General features: G+C 31.9%; 1 protein-coding gene across 1 annotated transcript; it reads left to right on the top strand.

Annotated features, from left to right (window-relative positions):
- Positions 1 to 280: 280 nt before the first annotated feature.
- LOC136231107 (ethylene-responsive transcription factor ESR2-like) lies at positions 281 to 1,546 on the top strand. Its single transcript, XM_066020379.1, has one exon. It carries the CDS (start codon positions 315 to 317, stop codon positions 1,494 to 1,496), a length of 1,182 nt encoding a protein of 393 aa, XP_065876451.1. The 5' UTR covers positions 281 to 314; the 3' UTR covers positions 1,497 to 1,546.
- The last annotated feature ends 15,129 nt before the right edge of the window (positions 1,547 to 16,675 follow it).

Raw genomic sequence — 16,675 nt, 5'->3', positions numbered from 1 at the left:
AGCAAAAAATGAAGCATGGAATACAAAAAGATAGTATTAAAGTTTCCAAAAAGAAGTCCTAGGTAAGTAAGACAAAAGGAAATGACAAAGAAAAGAAAAGAAAAGAACCATCTAATTTCTAAACCCCAATCCTACTAGTTAGAATGTTATCATATGAAACTGAGTACTACTACAATTTTGAGCTCCATACATCTTCCTCAACCCTTTTATCTCTCTCCACCTTGTCTGCCTATAAATACACACACACGCACAAGGATATTCCAGGTGCCTCACTCTTCAGCCTACCTATTCTCTCTCTCCTTCTCTCTTCCAATATGGATGAAGCCCTCCGCAGACTAAACGGCCATGACTCTACACCCCAACAAGAACCCCCAATCACACACAAAAAAACTTCTTCTGCAACCAAAAGATCACTCAAAGAAACCGCCACCGCCACTGCTGCTGCTGCTTCTGGTGCCGGTGGTGGTTCAGGCACTACAATGAGGTACCGTGGAGTTCGCCGTAGGCCATGGGGTCGTTATGCTGCTGAAATCAGAGACCCTCAATCTAAAGAAAGAAGATGGCTTGGTACTTTTGACACTGCCGAGGAAGCTGCTTGTGCCTATGACTGCGCTGCTCGAGCTATGCGTGGCCTTAAAGCTCGTACTAACTTTGTTTACGCTGCTGCCCCTGATCCACATACACTAGACCCTAATTATCTTCCTCCCTTTCACTTCTCAAAACATTCTAGTAATGTTCAATCTCGTCATTTTCATACTAATTACACGAATTGGGGGTCTAATGAGTTTTCTCAGAGGAATAATAGTGCTAATGCTATGGTTCTTCTTGCTAATTCTAATTGTAATTCCTCCTTGTTTAATCACCCTCTGCCGCAGCAGCAGCAGCAGCAGTTTCAGAGTTACCCCAATTTTTACGAGCACATGAATAGTGTTTCTGTAGTACCTACTGGTTGTTCTGGTTCTGGTTCTGGTTCAAGTTCAATCGTTTCTGACCCTTTTGCAGGTGGTGGTGGTGGTAATTGTTTGGACACCCAACCGCCAAATAATTCTGATTTCACAGATTTCTTTCCCCAAGAATCATCTGATTCGGGTTTGTTACAAGAAATCATTCGAGGGTTTTTACCCAAATCTGACACAGCTGATCATCATCATCAATCTTCATCTTCTTCATCTACACAACGTCCACATCCACATCAATCAACAACTACACTCTCTGAAATGGCTGCTACTGCTAACCCATCAATTGACAGGTTGAGAAAAGGTGTTAAGAATGAACAACCGTTGGTTAAAGCTGAAAACTTTGGTGCTTATCTCGGAGTTCCTGCAAATTTTGAGAGTTTCCATGGAGGACTTGATAATGTTAATTCTCATCATCCAATGGAACAGAATTTTCATCATCATCAGATTGGGGGGGCTTCTGAAGCTTCCTTCTGGAATGATTTTTTCCAATACCAAGATAGTATTATCAATCCTTTTGCAGCTAGAGTTCATAATTAGTTCCCTAATTGCTGCAATAATTACTTAAAATATCTTCAAGGCAATTTCAATTTTAGGGTTTCTGAAATATGTTTATGTATTTTGATTCTACTGAATGGTGTATTAAGTTGTTATACTATGATTTTATAGTTTTATTGAGTGTTTATGTGTATTAAGTTGTAACTTTTGTTTGTTTTTTCACTTTCAAATAGTAAAATATTTGGTTAATACTTCAGTTCTTTTATTTTATGAGTAAAATTGAAATTCTAATTATGTTCTTTCATTGAAATCTACATTTCTTTTTCCAAGTGAGACATACACTTTGGATTTAGAAAATGTATTTAAGTTAATGGATTAATTACTTTTAAGTCTTTCTAAAACAAAAGTACTCGATTTTATGGTAAATTTAAAGTTAATTAATTACTACTCCTTGTTAACAAAGAAGGGAGAGTTATGTCAAAAAAGAAAAAAGAAAAGAAAAGAAGGGAGAGTAAATGCTAATAGCTTTTTTTTTTTTTTTAATGTAGTATAAGATTATTAATTTATTATTTTTTACATGACTAGACTTTTGTATTAGTACCGATTATTTTCTATGATTTGTTTTTAATTTTTTTTTTATTTATGATAAGAAATAAGAGGGAGATTGAGTATAAATGTTAATAACTTGGATTGATATTTGAGAAGAAGAAATTTTGTATATTAGTTATTTTCAATAATATTTTGTTGGTCTTGATAAGCAATCTAATCGATGTACAAAAAAATCGGAGGTAGTATTTTGAAATTAAAGAGTGTTTGTTTCAACTTTTATAAATAACATTTATCGTTTCACTTCAAATACTATATTTTATATTGTTAATTATATTTATGTAACAAGTTTTAGTTTTTTTCGGTGGAAACAAAGATGATTTGAAGCTTATCACGAGAAAAACTTGGTTGTGAATTTTTTTATGAAAAATTGTTTGTATTTATTTAATATTGAAGAAATTAAATTTCTTATTTTCATAATATGTTTCTTCTTTATTGTCATTTCTATATCTATAATATTATTACAGAAAGAATAAGATTTTACTTTGTTCAAAAAATTATTATTTTTAATTTTTATTTAGTTATTTTGATTATTTTTATTAAGAAAAAAATACAAAAATAAACTTCGGGTTATGATCATTTTCAAACGCAATTTCATGTTTCAATGTTTATCAAGCATGTACCTTGGGATTTATTCTGTTAACAAAAATGGGCCGAAAATGTTAACAGTGTTAAAAAAGATGACATGATAGTCAAAGTCAAAAGGATCAAATTGATATTTTTATCCTTTCATTTATTTTATTTGTAAAATCATACACCTTACATTTGAATTACAAAAATAAAAATTTATTTATTGATTAATTTAAAACATGAATATACTAGACGTTTTATATACTAACCACATCTGTTCATCACAATTTTACCAAACACTAATAATTAATCTTCAAATAACAAATCGCTGACAGCAACATCAACATCAACAACTATCAATTGAACCAAATATGTCCTAAAATAAATTACTTCTTGTGAACTATCAGTTATCAAAGATAATAACAAAAATTATTCTTCGATCTTAACTATAAATGTAAGTTTTTAGTTTCATCATATGGTGCTAGAACCTCTTAAATTAAGTAGTTGATAGTTCAAATCCTAACAATTATATATACTTATCGATTGAATTTCAACACATAATAAGATTTGATAAAAACCATCTTTGAACAGTAACTATCATATAAACAAACAATAAATAACTAGCTATAATAAAACAATAAATATTAGTAATAGGTGAGCCAAATAGATTAAAGTTAAAAAAGCATATAGTAATAAGTTGGTACGTGTGGTAAGCGTGTGTGTATGTAAAATATGGGGTATGAAAGAGCTAGGGTTAGCGTTGACCTTGGTACTTAAAAAGGCAATGTAAGTGTTTGTATTTGTTTGTTTGTTAGTGTTATTTGGGGTTTAGGTTTAGATAGGTTACTCTTTTCATGCCCTCAAAGATTTTGTGCTTCATTTTCTTTTTTTCTTTCCGAGTTCAGAGCTCTCTTATCAAAGACTTAAAACCCTAAAAGGGAAATATGAGCTTTATGATCAAAATTAAAATTTTATGGGGAAATGAGTTTCCATCTTTAATTAATTTTTGTCACCTCTTTATCCACTGGTATGCATTGCATTCCATTCATTTTTTTAGTTAGATCTTATTGATTTGCACAAGATTATGTACTACAAATTGGTCATGATTTACACTTTTTTTTTAAGGATAATTACCAAAATAAATTTTATGGTTTTGTGCATTTATAAAGATACTGATCGTTGTGGTTTAAAAATTCTTAAACACGAGTTTAAGAATTTTTTCTCAATTTGTAAAGATATATTTTTGGCTAAAACTCTTAATAAACAAAAAAAATTGAATGATTTTTTTATTTTAAAATGTTTTTATATGTTAGAAAAGTATAGTAAAAAGAAAAGAGCGATTTTAAATATTTGTCATCTGGGTAAATAAAAATATGATTTTTTTATATAAATAGAAATGAACACGTTCTGTTGGGATGACTGAATCAAATTTGAGCTTAGTAAGAAATGAAATCTACTGGGGAAGAGTGTGGAATGACTGATTTGAAGAACTCAAGAGTTAGGATTGAAGAATTTTGAAGAAATCAATTTTAGATTTGGGAAATTAGGGAAGAAATAAATAGTTGACTAGCTTTGGACATTTTATAGTCGATTTTAAAAAAATGAAAGTTCCCTCTGCCATGTCATTGCCTTAGACGACGTCTAAAGACTAGCCAAACGGTTTTTCTTGGCCATAAAAGTGATAGTACGATTAGTCAAAAAATGACTCACAAGGCAAAACGACCATCTACCTACATCTCATGCCGCTAGATCTCCTCCCAACATGATCTCCACATTTTCATCATCTTCGAACATTAATGATGTCATTTGGCCTTCCATCTTCAAAGAAAACAACAAATAAAAATCAAACATACTAAACATGAGAAACTCTCACGTTAGAGATTATAACGAAATGACGTTATAAAAATGTTAACTTTAGCATATGGGAGATTTTTTTATTATTATTTTGTTTTTATATGAGTTCGAACTCACAACCTTCAAGTTCTGACAGTAGTATACCAACTGTGCCATATCACATACAACACATAGGACATTCTTTTTTGTAGTTTTATCTTTTCAATACGCTTAGCGTCTAAAGCACTTTGTGCTAATTCTAATTGTCTATCTCTTAATTCCATAATTTGTAATGCTCTTCTACAACTTATAATATATTGATTAATATCCTGATTATAAACTAATGGTTTTTCAGCAATAATCCTAAAACCTTCAACTGGTATATCCATTATCTAGTGTGTGTAAGCCTGAAAAATCATGATTGTGAAATTAATTAGGCATTTAATCAGTTCTATTTTTCTTGTTAATAGTATATGCCTGTTTAGATCATTAGTTCCTATACTAAGGAGATGTTGGAAATATTCTAATAATAAGATTAATTTTCCTAAGAGAAGAGAAATTTCTAAACTACTGCTTAGATCTAAGTCAAGTATACTGTTTATGAATTTATCTACTGGTTTTTTATGAATATTAATTTCTGATGCGAACATACTGGTATATGATGATGACATAGTGATTTTAAAAAGTGCTAACTAATTGTGACATCCTTTTAAGGCTCTGATACCATTTATGTACTGGAGATTTTTCTGATGTGTGCAGGATCGCTCTTATGACCCTAAAAATGGTAGGAAGACAAACGATCATTGAAGTAAACATTTTTAAATGAAATTTAACATCCATAATATATTAAATCTTTAAGTTTAACTAAGTATAACAAATTAATTTAATTAGAACAAGAATTACAGAGAAACTCCAGTATACCTTTCAAAGCAATCCTCAGTGGAGACTTCTGAACTCTGCCTGACACCCGTTCTTCATCATCATGGGCTATGACTATGTTCCAGCATCTCTACACACCTCTTGGAGTCATCTGAAAGATAACTATTGTTACTTTATAACTCTTAATCTTTTCAAACTAATATGCTATACCACCTGTACCATATCACATACAACACATAGGATAATTAACCATTGCAGTTGCACATATTCATATATGTATACAATATTCAAGAAAATATAAAATAAATAATGCACTTTAAAGTGGATAATGATGATTTTTTTTAATCTCTAAACACCCTCTCATGTGAATGTTCTAGGAGCTTGAACAGTGTATAACGCATGTTTATTTTACCATGTGTAGAAATTTAATCACTAAATGGAGTTGTTAGGATCCGAACTCTTGACCACTTATAAAACAGTTGAACTAAAAACTTAACCCGATAATTAAGATTCAACAATAACTTTTCTTATCATCACTAATAGAAAAAAGCTCTCTCAACCTAGGTGAAAACTTATATAATTTCTTTGTTTTTTAAAGTATGTCTTATAAAAAATTTGGTACATTCATTTAGGGCTGCAAATGAGCCAAACCACTCATGAGTGGTTCAGTGTTCGGTTCGATAAAAGCTCGATTGTGTTTTGTTCGATTTATAAATGAGTCGAGTTTGAGCACGACGAAACTCGGCATGAAAGCTCACGAGCAGACTTGATTACAGGTTCATAAGCAAGCTCGATTATATTGTTCATGACACGCTCATGAGCAAGTTTGGTTCAATTATTTTCTTAATAATAATATTTCTATAAAGAGAAAATGTAAACAATGTAATTTTGTGCAAAATCTAGTATTATAGGTTTCAAAACTATATAGTTTTGTGTTAAACAAATTTCAAATTAATATAATTAATGAACATAATTAATGAGTTGAATTAACGAGTTGCTGCTCGCGAACAAAGCTTGTAAAACGGACTCGTTAACAAGCTCATGAGCGGTTCAAGAACAAAATATTGAGCTCGAACTCGTCAATTTTTTGATGAGCTGAACCTGAATATGCCAAAGCCCAGCTGGCCCTAAATCCATTAAGAAAATTATTAAATTATCTTAATTATAATAGTCATTTTTTAAAAAGAATATTATCTTAATACAATATTCTTTATTTTTTTGAAAGGCTACTATTCTTTATTAATATATTGGTGTTCGCTATAGTTACTTTGTTTTTTACAAAGTACCGTTACTTGGTGTGGTTTTCACCATTGGATGATAGAGCATAAAATTAATCCAATGGTGAAAACCACACCAAGTAACGGTACTTTGTAAAAAACAAAGTAATCATAGCGAACATCACACCTAATATATTATATCCTTACATGTATTTTGAGAATGCCCAAAATTTTATTTATGTAATTATAATCAACATTAAATGTAAAAATACGTATAAAAAAATATAAATATTGCTTTTTATTTTGTAAAATAATAGTAGTAACTATTTTCCTAAAGGATAATTTTTTTTTTATACCATAACCTTTAAAAATGAAAGGACTAGAATTTAACATATATGTAAAGCCCCCATAAATGTTGATGGGCAATTCCTGTAGCTAGCTAGCTTAGGAACTTAAGATAGGTGTTTATTTTATTTATTTATTTTCATTTTGTAAAGATTGAAGTGTGAAATTCAGACTTTTATTTTATTTTATTTTATTATAATATTGGATTATTATTATTATTATTGTGTGATGACTTTCACTCATTTAGTGGGGTATCTTGCTTTTATGTCATGAAACTATATTAACTAGAAATAAAGCTTTTAGTTCCATTTCTTAATTACTACCTCGTTTTCAAACTGTACTACTTTGTAAGGTTTTTGTACATTCTAGTAGTATTATTTTACTAAAATATTTTATTTATTTTGTATCACATATTAAATCAACATATAGATTAATTAAAGTTGGCTTGAATGAAAATGGTCTATACTCGCTTAAGCTAATTTTTGGATTCGATTTCTAGTATACGTAGAAAATCTTAATTGAAAAAAAGATCATAAAAAATATATGAACAACTTTGAACTGAATAATCAGATTAATTATAAAAAATGATTCATATGCTTGAAAACATTATTAAACATTCTTTTGTTTTTATAAATTGATAAACATTTTTAACGTATTTGTCTAAAAAGATATCATTTTACGAATGGAGAGAATGCATATTATTTTTTCAAAATTGCATATTTGTATTTAAATTAAATAACAAAGAAAAAATCCACACATCATTTAATTTGAATCAATGATTTCTTTAATCATTAATAGACTCTCAACCATCGGGTCAAAATCTTCATCACAAAAGAATTTAATTTTAAGATGGAAGGAATAATTCATATTACCTTTGTGAAATTAACATGACATGTATTTTATTTTTTTGGGTTAAGGTGCAAAAATATCCCTAACGTTTTATGTTAGGAGCAATTTTACCCTTAACGTCTAAAATTGTGCTATTTTACCCCTAACGTTGGAAGTGAAGAGCAATTTTACCCCCTAACGTTAATAAATTGGGTCAATTTCAGACACTATTATAAAACACGGATATTTTTGTTCTTTATTCAGCACCAATTGCATAACAATTCGTTCTGAAAAAATGATTTCATGTTTTTTTATAATTTAATAATAAAATTTGAGATTAATATTTATAAATTTGGTGAATTTTTTGTATTTATTTTGTCTAATTCGTACAAAAGACAGTATATTTTATTTATTTATTTTTTTTCACATCCCAACGTATGTTTATGATTTGTTACTGATAAAATGACTTACGTATGAAGTGTAGATGACAAGATTCATGATCGAGAAGACAGTTTGATGAATTATTTCTCAAATTGACCCAATTTATTAACGTTAGGGGTAAAATTGTTCTTGGCTTCCTACGTTAGGGGTAAAATTGCACCATTTTAGACGTTAGGGGTAAAATTGCTCCTGACTTAAAACGTTAGGGGTATTTTTACACCTTTACCCTATTTTTTTTAACAAAATATATTTCTGTTCACAAAATTAATATGACTTTCATCAATTCCAAATAAAAAAAGTATGATTTTCTTTCTTTCGTTCGTTTTTTTGGTTTGCAAAAGAGAGGGAATATGTTTTACACACAAAAAAAGTACATATCATTTACCGTTAGATCTAGACTTATTAAAATCCTAACATAAGATAAATACTTGTTTCCTTATTTTCTTTATGAAACTCAAAAACAAATAGTATGAATCTCTCCAAAATACTCTAAGTCAATATGTCAAAGTCAACATGCTACATAAGACTAACAAGGTTAGTCAATTTTTTATATTGACGATCTAAAATACATCGAGACCATGTTTATTTATGCTGAGTTCTGACATGTCTATAGCTTGTAATAAAATTAAATAAAATATTGTCATATATGATGTTGGGGGCTTGAATATCGTTATATCATGTGTTTATTATTTTCATGTCAAACTTTCAAAAATATATACATAAATATTCATTTTGAAACATTATGGTGCAAGTTGCATTACAACTGATAAATTTTACTCATTCGGTTTCATAGTTTCATAATAATTGTCACAACTAGAAAAAGTTTCTTGATTGATATGCTTAATTTTGTTGGATAAAATATATTAAATAAAACCGTTTGGCAAAACAATTTTAAGGTTCAGTTGAATGATGAATGATCAAGTAATCATGGATCGTTGGATTAGGTTTATTAGAATTTTTGGAGATTCAAAACATTCCAAAACTTAGATTTAATAAGACTAGATCTAACGGTAAATGACTTTTAGTCCCAATAACAATACAAATTGCAGTGTTCGGAAACATTGTAATGCTTAGTCATATATATTATGGATTTCTTTTTTAACTTGTAGGGAAAGAAAATACGAGTACATGACTTTTATCCATTTGAATACTTGGTCTTTTCTTTGAAAGTTCAATTAAGGGAAAAAGTTCCCTCCGATTTTCTTTTTATCTTTTTGTTCGATTTGTGGTCTTATTCCAGTGATAATTATTATACGCAACTCGAGTTATCTATGTTTTTATTGTATTCTAGAAAATGATAGTCAATTGCGGCTAAACTTGTTTTAAAGATACTGATATAACCATGCCTCAAATTGTACTGTTTGACTTTCAATTCATCAAAATATTTAAGAAAAATTTATAATTTCATTCAATTTCTTGTACTTTTAAAGTCATTATAGTTTTCATTTAAGTATTGTATTCCTGTTTCCAGGGGCGGAGCCAGCCCAGAGCCCGAGGGGGCGAAGCCCCTCCGGCCACCGGCTCCTTTCTTGAGTATCGTTAGTTTTATCTCGTGTAGCCCCCCTAATATTGCTATATATTTAACCTATGTAGTAATAGATCAATAGTTTAAAGTGGTTAGAGCATCTCTAACAGCCTCTTAAGTTGGCTCTTAAATTAAAATTTGAGGAGAGAGAATGAAATTTCATCTCCAACAGCCTCTTAGTGGCTCCTCAAATCACTAAGAGCCTCTCCATCCTCTCTATTAATAGAGAGCCTCTCTCCACCTCTTAGTGCCTCCTAACTTCATTTTTTATTAATAATTTATTATTGATGTGTCTCTCTCCTCACACTATTGGTAATGTAACAATAAAGAATATTTTTAATAATAAAATAATAAATAAGGAGTGAATATAAGGAGCATTGTTGGAGATCATATATATTAGCCACTCTTAAATCACTAAGAGTCAATTATTTATATTATTTTTAGAGAGCTCACTAAGAGTCTCTTGAAGATGCTCTTAAGTTAGTTAAGAGTCTTGTTTTAAGGTAAGAGATCATGAGTTCAAACCATACCAAACTCATTTTTTTTATTTGAACTTTATTTTTTCAATTGGACTTTTTATTGTTTTATTTGTACTTATTTTTATTATATCTATTTTTTTAAGAATTTATTATCTATAAAAGAATCAACTTCTTACTTTTGAGACTTAATTAACTTAATTTCTAAATTAAATTTCATGAAAAATATAAAAAAAAATTATAGCTAAAAATAAAAAATAAGTGTGAAAATATTATAATTTTTAGCCAACATTCCAAAACGACAAAGTTTCAGTGTGCTGGAAGATTAAAAAATTTTGCCCAGCCCTAACAGGATGGAGTTCGAAAATTTACTCCCAGTCGGACTAAATTAGCCCCCCTAACTGTCAATTCCTGGCTCCGCCACTACATGTTTCGTTGTCTTTCTGAACTAATATTTGCTAACAAGCTTAATACACAACATTCTTAATTTTTCAAAGAGACGTAAAGAAATACGTTGATTCATTTACCTTGATGAATGGAATATAATTTCAAACTTTTAAAAAAAAATTATATTCGGACATATTGGACTAAATTATTAAAGATAAACAAATTGATTTTGTTTATTATTTGATTATTTCTGCTTTTATTTAAATAGATTGTATTTTCTTATTCTCACTTGGTGTGCTTGAATTTCAGTAAAAAAAACAATGGTTGAGATATAAGACAGATCTGATTCTAAGTCCAAAGAGAACACGATCACTCCATAGGCTACTCGCTTAACAATACTAGTGGAAACGTCAGTAACACTGAAAGACATAAAAAGTTCATCAGTGTGAATTCTAAAACATGGCAACAATAAAAAATGTTGTTTTACCTAACTATGCTCAATTTTACAAAATATCTAAAGGATGATCCTCATGTTATCATGCGGGATAGGCAAGGTTAAAGAGACGTCTCGACTATATGTGTGATTTATAGATTGATACGTATGAGGAGAAACTCTAGAATGGATATAATGTCTTACGTTTATTTGATTACGAGTTGGTTTGATGAAATGTTTATTTTGATTACGAGTTGGTTTGATAAAATGTTTATTCGATTACGGGTTGGATTGATAAAAACAATAATTACTTCAAGTCGTAATTTTTCTAACATGATTTTTTTGTTATTATATTAGATGAACTTTATAAAACTATTTTTGGTAGTTTATTATTGGTATTATTTACGAGAATAATGACAAGTTAAATAACAACTAAATTAGTCGTAATTAGTCAAGGAAATGTAAATTTCTAATGTAGGTAGAACTATGGCTTTGATTTCCGGTTTAAATATTAAAAGATGATTCGGGATACGTAGGAAGCTTGGTAGAATTATCGAGTCCAAGCCAAATAACCAAATCAATAAATAAATTTTAGATAGTCCGAATAAATTTTTATTTATTAGAAAATTTAAATTAAAAACGTAATAACTTAAGAAGTGATGAGTCGATTTCGTAGATCATTATCTTGTCTCATCGTTATACCCGATGCCTTTTTAGGTTGGGTGTGACAAATGTGATGAGAAATATAAGGCCTCGCTTGGCTTGCCGAAGGGCTACAACAAAAGTCTTCACACTGACATTCTTTAGGATAAGAGCAACATCCCCGAGTGACCTCAAACGGGCTAACAAAAAAGCACAAATAGACATGTTAGAGTTAGTACTTACATCCAAAATCTAAAATAGAAATGAAGTTAAAAGACTATTCACCTTTGTTGAGCTTCTTATAGCTGTTAGAGTCTTTATAAAAATCTCTCTAATTGCATTGCAAAGAACCAAATGAGTCCTTTTCTAAATGAATTCTATCATCCCTTGATAATCCCACTTGATAGAGTAGTTGAACAAGAGCTTTTGAGATGATCTCTCCTCATCTGTCAATACCTACTCATCATTCCAATTATTAGGGTTACACGGGTCTCTAATACATGTGGTGTTAAAGGGAAAATCATTTGTACGTAGGGCATCCCATATGCCAAGGTTCCCCTTCAACCAAAACCACTTCGGTTTAAAATCCTTGTTACTCTGTGGCTTTCCGTTTAAGAGGGGGACACGATCAATCAATAAGATACATTATCCGTTGACTTCTTTGTAGGTTTCCAGCTGGATGAAAACAAGGGACCGATCAAGTTGATCTAAGATCATCACACACTTTGGCAAAAGCCAACAAATCCAACCAAGCGATATGGGAGATCTAGGAAGGATAAAGGTTGAATTCCTTCAAAACGTTCACCAGACCATTTAAAATGGGAGATCCCAGCCCTCATTTTAGCAAAAGCGTAAAGACTCCTAAGCGACCATCTAATAAAAAAATCAGCCCGATTTTCTTCAGATGGCAAGCTCACCTCCTTCCGGTTAAGCTCAGGATATGCGGCCAAGGTAGTGATGAGCTCATCGGCAGTCGTAGTGGATGGTCGCTCTCAAACTTGGGGATTTTATATCTTAGGAGCAGCTTGCTTTTCAGTATTTGTCTTATACTTTGATTTTTTGGGATCCATGACTATCCTATGAATGTTGATGAAAGGGTAGATTCTTCAAACATTTCAGCGGCTGGAGATTTCTTAGAACTTTTACGATGCAATGGTTCTATACAACAAAAGAAATTGAAGATAAAAACAATAAGAAGAAAAAAAAATACTTACTAGTTCTATAGGACAAAGTTTGCAAAAAGCTTGAGAGAAGTAAAGAATAAAAAAAACTTTCTCGGAAGCCTTTTATTTTTTCTTTTGTAGGCTCTATGAGGAAAGATGAAACGACAGATATGTGAATAATTAATGAATATCATGTCATTTGAGAAGCCTCTAGGATCAAAATGGCGGATGGACATGCTCATTAACTACTTGGATTAGAGAGAAAGGACCCGTTAATTGTCATATATGGCAGGATATCAGAGTATAAGCCATGGAAATGACAAGATGGCATTAGACCCATTTTTACATGGTGTGGTAGTCCTAAAGCCATTTCCATAGCTCCCATTATTTCCATAGCTTCTTTTCATGCATAGATCAAAGCTCGTCACAAACCGATCCCTTCTGGTGGCTCACACAAACAAAGTTATAAAGGAAACAACGAAGCTCTAAAGCACTTTAGTTTGTTAGCTGGTCTCTTCTAGAAATTAGAGCTGACACAAGCCGTCCTAGGTTGCCAGCGAGCCTTCTCGATTCAGAAGTCGATACGTTGAATCGAGCTCCTCTAGGCACACAACTTCTCACGCTATAAATGAAAAGTACATAGTGGTGCATGACAATATACATTCTCTTTGCATACGTACTATTCTCTTTTTGCTTTGCTAATTTAAACATTGGAGTAGATCGTTGGTACCTAGCTTCCCATTACTTTTTTGAAGTCTTATTTTAAACACCGAAAGCATCCCAGAAAGCCTATCTCAGATTATCCCACGTCAAAGTTGTTGTGATGAATGCTTGTGGTTGCAGATGTAATGTAGTCGAGGCCACTAGTAATTCCAATAATTTAACCTTAATATTAATGGTAACCATTCACTAAGCATATATACTTATGTCCTTTTTAACTAAATTAATAAACCTACTCTTATATTAATTAACTCATTAATGTCTTTTGGGAACCACCTTTTCAGTTATGAGGAACAAAACCATGAATTATTGTCCCTTTGTATTATGCGATTTTCAACACTGTTTTTTAGGTGATCATAATAATTTCATTTGGCATCATTAACAATGAAATTATTTTTATTCTTTCTCAATTAATAACCATTGTAAAATGGATTATGTATATTTAAGATAGTCAGTCTGGGTTCTTCAATGCTTATTATTTTGGGTACCTTCCTATAAAAAAAAATTAAAAATTTACACACAGATTCAATAAAAATTTCTGATGACAAGTGAATATTGGAAGCTCTCCCGATTAAATTTACAATGAATTCTGATAATATATGTAATTATAGATAATTTTTCAAATCTGAATTTTTATGTAAATTTACCTACAAACATAGTAACCTTTACTTAAAAAGTTAAATAAACAAATTATTCATTGTATAAGTGTTTCACAATTTATCACAAACAACCAACTCATATATTTTTGAATAAATATTGATGCAATTTTACCAACTTTTGGTGTAATTTTCTAATATTTAAAGATTAAATATTTTATATTTTTAAATTAGAGAAATTTATAAAAAAAAATCAATTTAAAAAATTATCTATAATTATGTTAAGTAATAATTTGATGATGCGGGGCATCTCCCTTTGGGATCGAGTCCGGACGAAGGAAGTCGGAGGAAGAACCAAGCACGAGCAACAAGCGAGTAAAGAGACCAAAACAGTGCCACACAACAGCTCAGGCACGCTCCACGTTGATTAAAGCATGCTCCGCGTGAATGAGGGAATTGATCCGGAGAAAGTCCAGGAGGTCACCTACGCGGGGCTTGGATTGGGCATGCTCCGCTTGGGGGGAAAACACGCTCCGCGTGAAGGAATGAATGATCCGGAAAAAAGTTCAGCAGCCAATCCACGCTCCGCGTGGATCCCTTTTTGTGAACTTGTTCCTTACTCCAGCTTCCTCCTTATTTACAATCCTGCCACTCCCTAATTACAACTCTACCACTCCTATATTTACACCCATACCACCCCTTATTATTTAACCCAATTTACCCTTATCTTGTTATTTTAATTAGCTATGTTCTTTACCCTTTATTGTAATTTAGCAATTAGGTTTTAGATGATATAAATTCATCTCTTTTATTGTAATTCCTGAACTTTTTATCAATCAAATTTATCATCTTCTTCAAGAAGCTTGTTAGGGTTTTTACCTTCAACAATGGGGAATTCTTATTTCCTATGGATTTAGTCCATAAAACCCGGGATTCACTCCTTCTAGTTTAGCTAGAGAAGAAATATCTTTGTTAGTTTACGATTAAAACTTTCAGACAAAACCGATCCGTATCAGTTGGTATCATAGACGATCGTTTTCCTTAAAGGAGACTTCTTTCGACTATGGTTCAACCAAGTTCATCTCATAGATCCGAAGAAACCGCCAACAAGGGGTTGGAAAATCTCAAAGCCATCGTGAGGAGGTATAGAGAGACTACTAGGGAGGATTTTCGGGTGATAAATTAGCTAAGGAGGAAGCTTATGGCACCCGTGGAGAGCCACAAGCAAGGATACCGAAATGATCCCCAACCCGCCATAGAAGTTCCTCTTGAAGATCCGTCACCAATCTTTTCTCCTTTACACATTGAAGAGGTAAAACCCAAACTTCCAATTTCTCATATTGAAGTTGTGGATAGTCCTATTGCTAGGAAGAGATTGGATGTTTGTGATGTTGTTTATGATGTTGAAGTGGATTTAGATTCTCATTGTGGATTTGTTGATAATGATGTTATGAATGAGAATGTGAGTTCATGTATGGGTGAGGAGGAAGGAGTGTTGGTAGGAGAGAATAGTGGGAAAGCCCATGTAGCAAGTGATGCTCCCCAAGTGTTTGATAAAATGCCTCTTAAGCATAATCTTATTTGTAAGTTTGAGGAAAGTGAAGGTATTATTCTTGAGGAAGGGGAGAGTGACTTTGGGCTTATTAATCTCTTTGAGGAGCATGATGAAACTAGTTTATATGTGGAGATTGATGGATATGGAGATGGGAGAGATGTTGGTGGTTCAACTATAATTGGTTGTAACATGTCATTTGGGTCGGGTAGCTATTCAAATGGTTTAGCTGGCTTGAACTATAGGGAGAAGTGGAAGGGAACGAGAGGTCGTGGGAAAAGATGGATCGTGGACGAAGAAGGAAATGAGTTTGAGTACGAACATGAAGAAGAGGAGATTGATGAAGAGGAGAACCAATCCAAGAATGAGCTAGAAAGGAATGAGGAATGTGATTATTATGAAGGTGAATTCGAGGATGAGGTTGAAGAGAGAGAGCACGCTTCCGACGATGAAATATGTGAGGATGGTGAACTTTGTCATAGTGCATATGAGTTTGATTATGATGAAGATGGTAGAGTTTACCATAGGGAGGATGAACGTCGAAGCATTAAGTGGAACCAATATGGGGCCGCTTATGAGGAAGACGAAGATGGGGTCTACTATGAAGAGAGTGAGCGTCGGTGTGTTGAGTGGGATCAATACGGGGCTCCTTATGAAGATAATGAAGGTAGATTCTATTGTGATGATGAGTTGGAGGATGTTGAACGGAACTACAATGAAGATATCTATGAGTATGATGGAGGTAGGTTCCATCATGATGATGAGTTGGAAAATGTTGGGTGGAACCGAAATAAAGATGCTTATGATGATGAAGAAAATCGGTTCCAAGATGAGGATGAGTTGGGAAGTGTTGAGTGGAACCAAGTTGAAGACACCTATGAAGTTGATGATGATGGTAATGAGCGCAATGTGTATTTGGTGACGAGGGTGCCAATGCCTAGTGAAAGTGAGCATAGCCAACATCATCGATTATTTAGAATTCGATGCTTAGTTCTTGGGAAGAGGTGT

This window comes from Euphorbia lathyris, chromosome 5, assembly GCF_963576675.1.
Source record: "Euphorbia lathyris chromosome 5, ddEupLath1.1, whole genome shotgun sequence".
NCBI classification, from domain to species: domain Eukaryota; kingdom Viridiplantae; phylum Streptophyta; class Magnoliopsida; order Malpighiales; family Euphorbiaceae; genus Euphorbia; species Euphorbia lathyris.
Note: the sequence above shows the minus strand (reverse complement) of the source record. Positions and strands in the feature narration are given on the sequence as shown.

Bases quoted from the DNA above. Each gene is read 5' to 3' on its own strand.
- LOC136231107 (XM_066020379.1), top strand. From the start codon at position 315: ATGGATGAAGCCCTCCGCAGACTAAACGGCCATGACTCTACACCCCAA.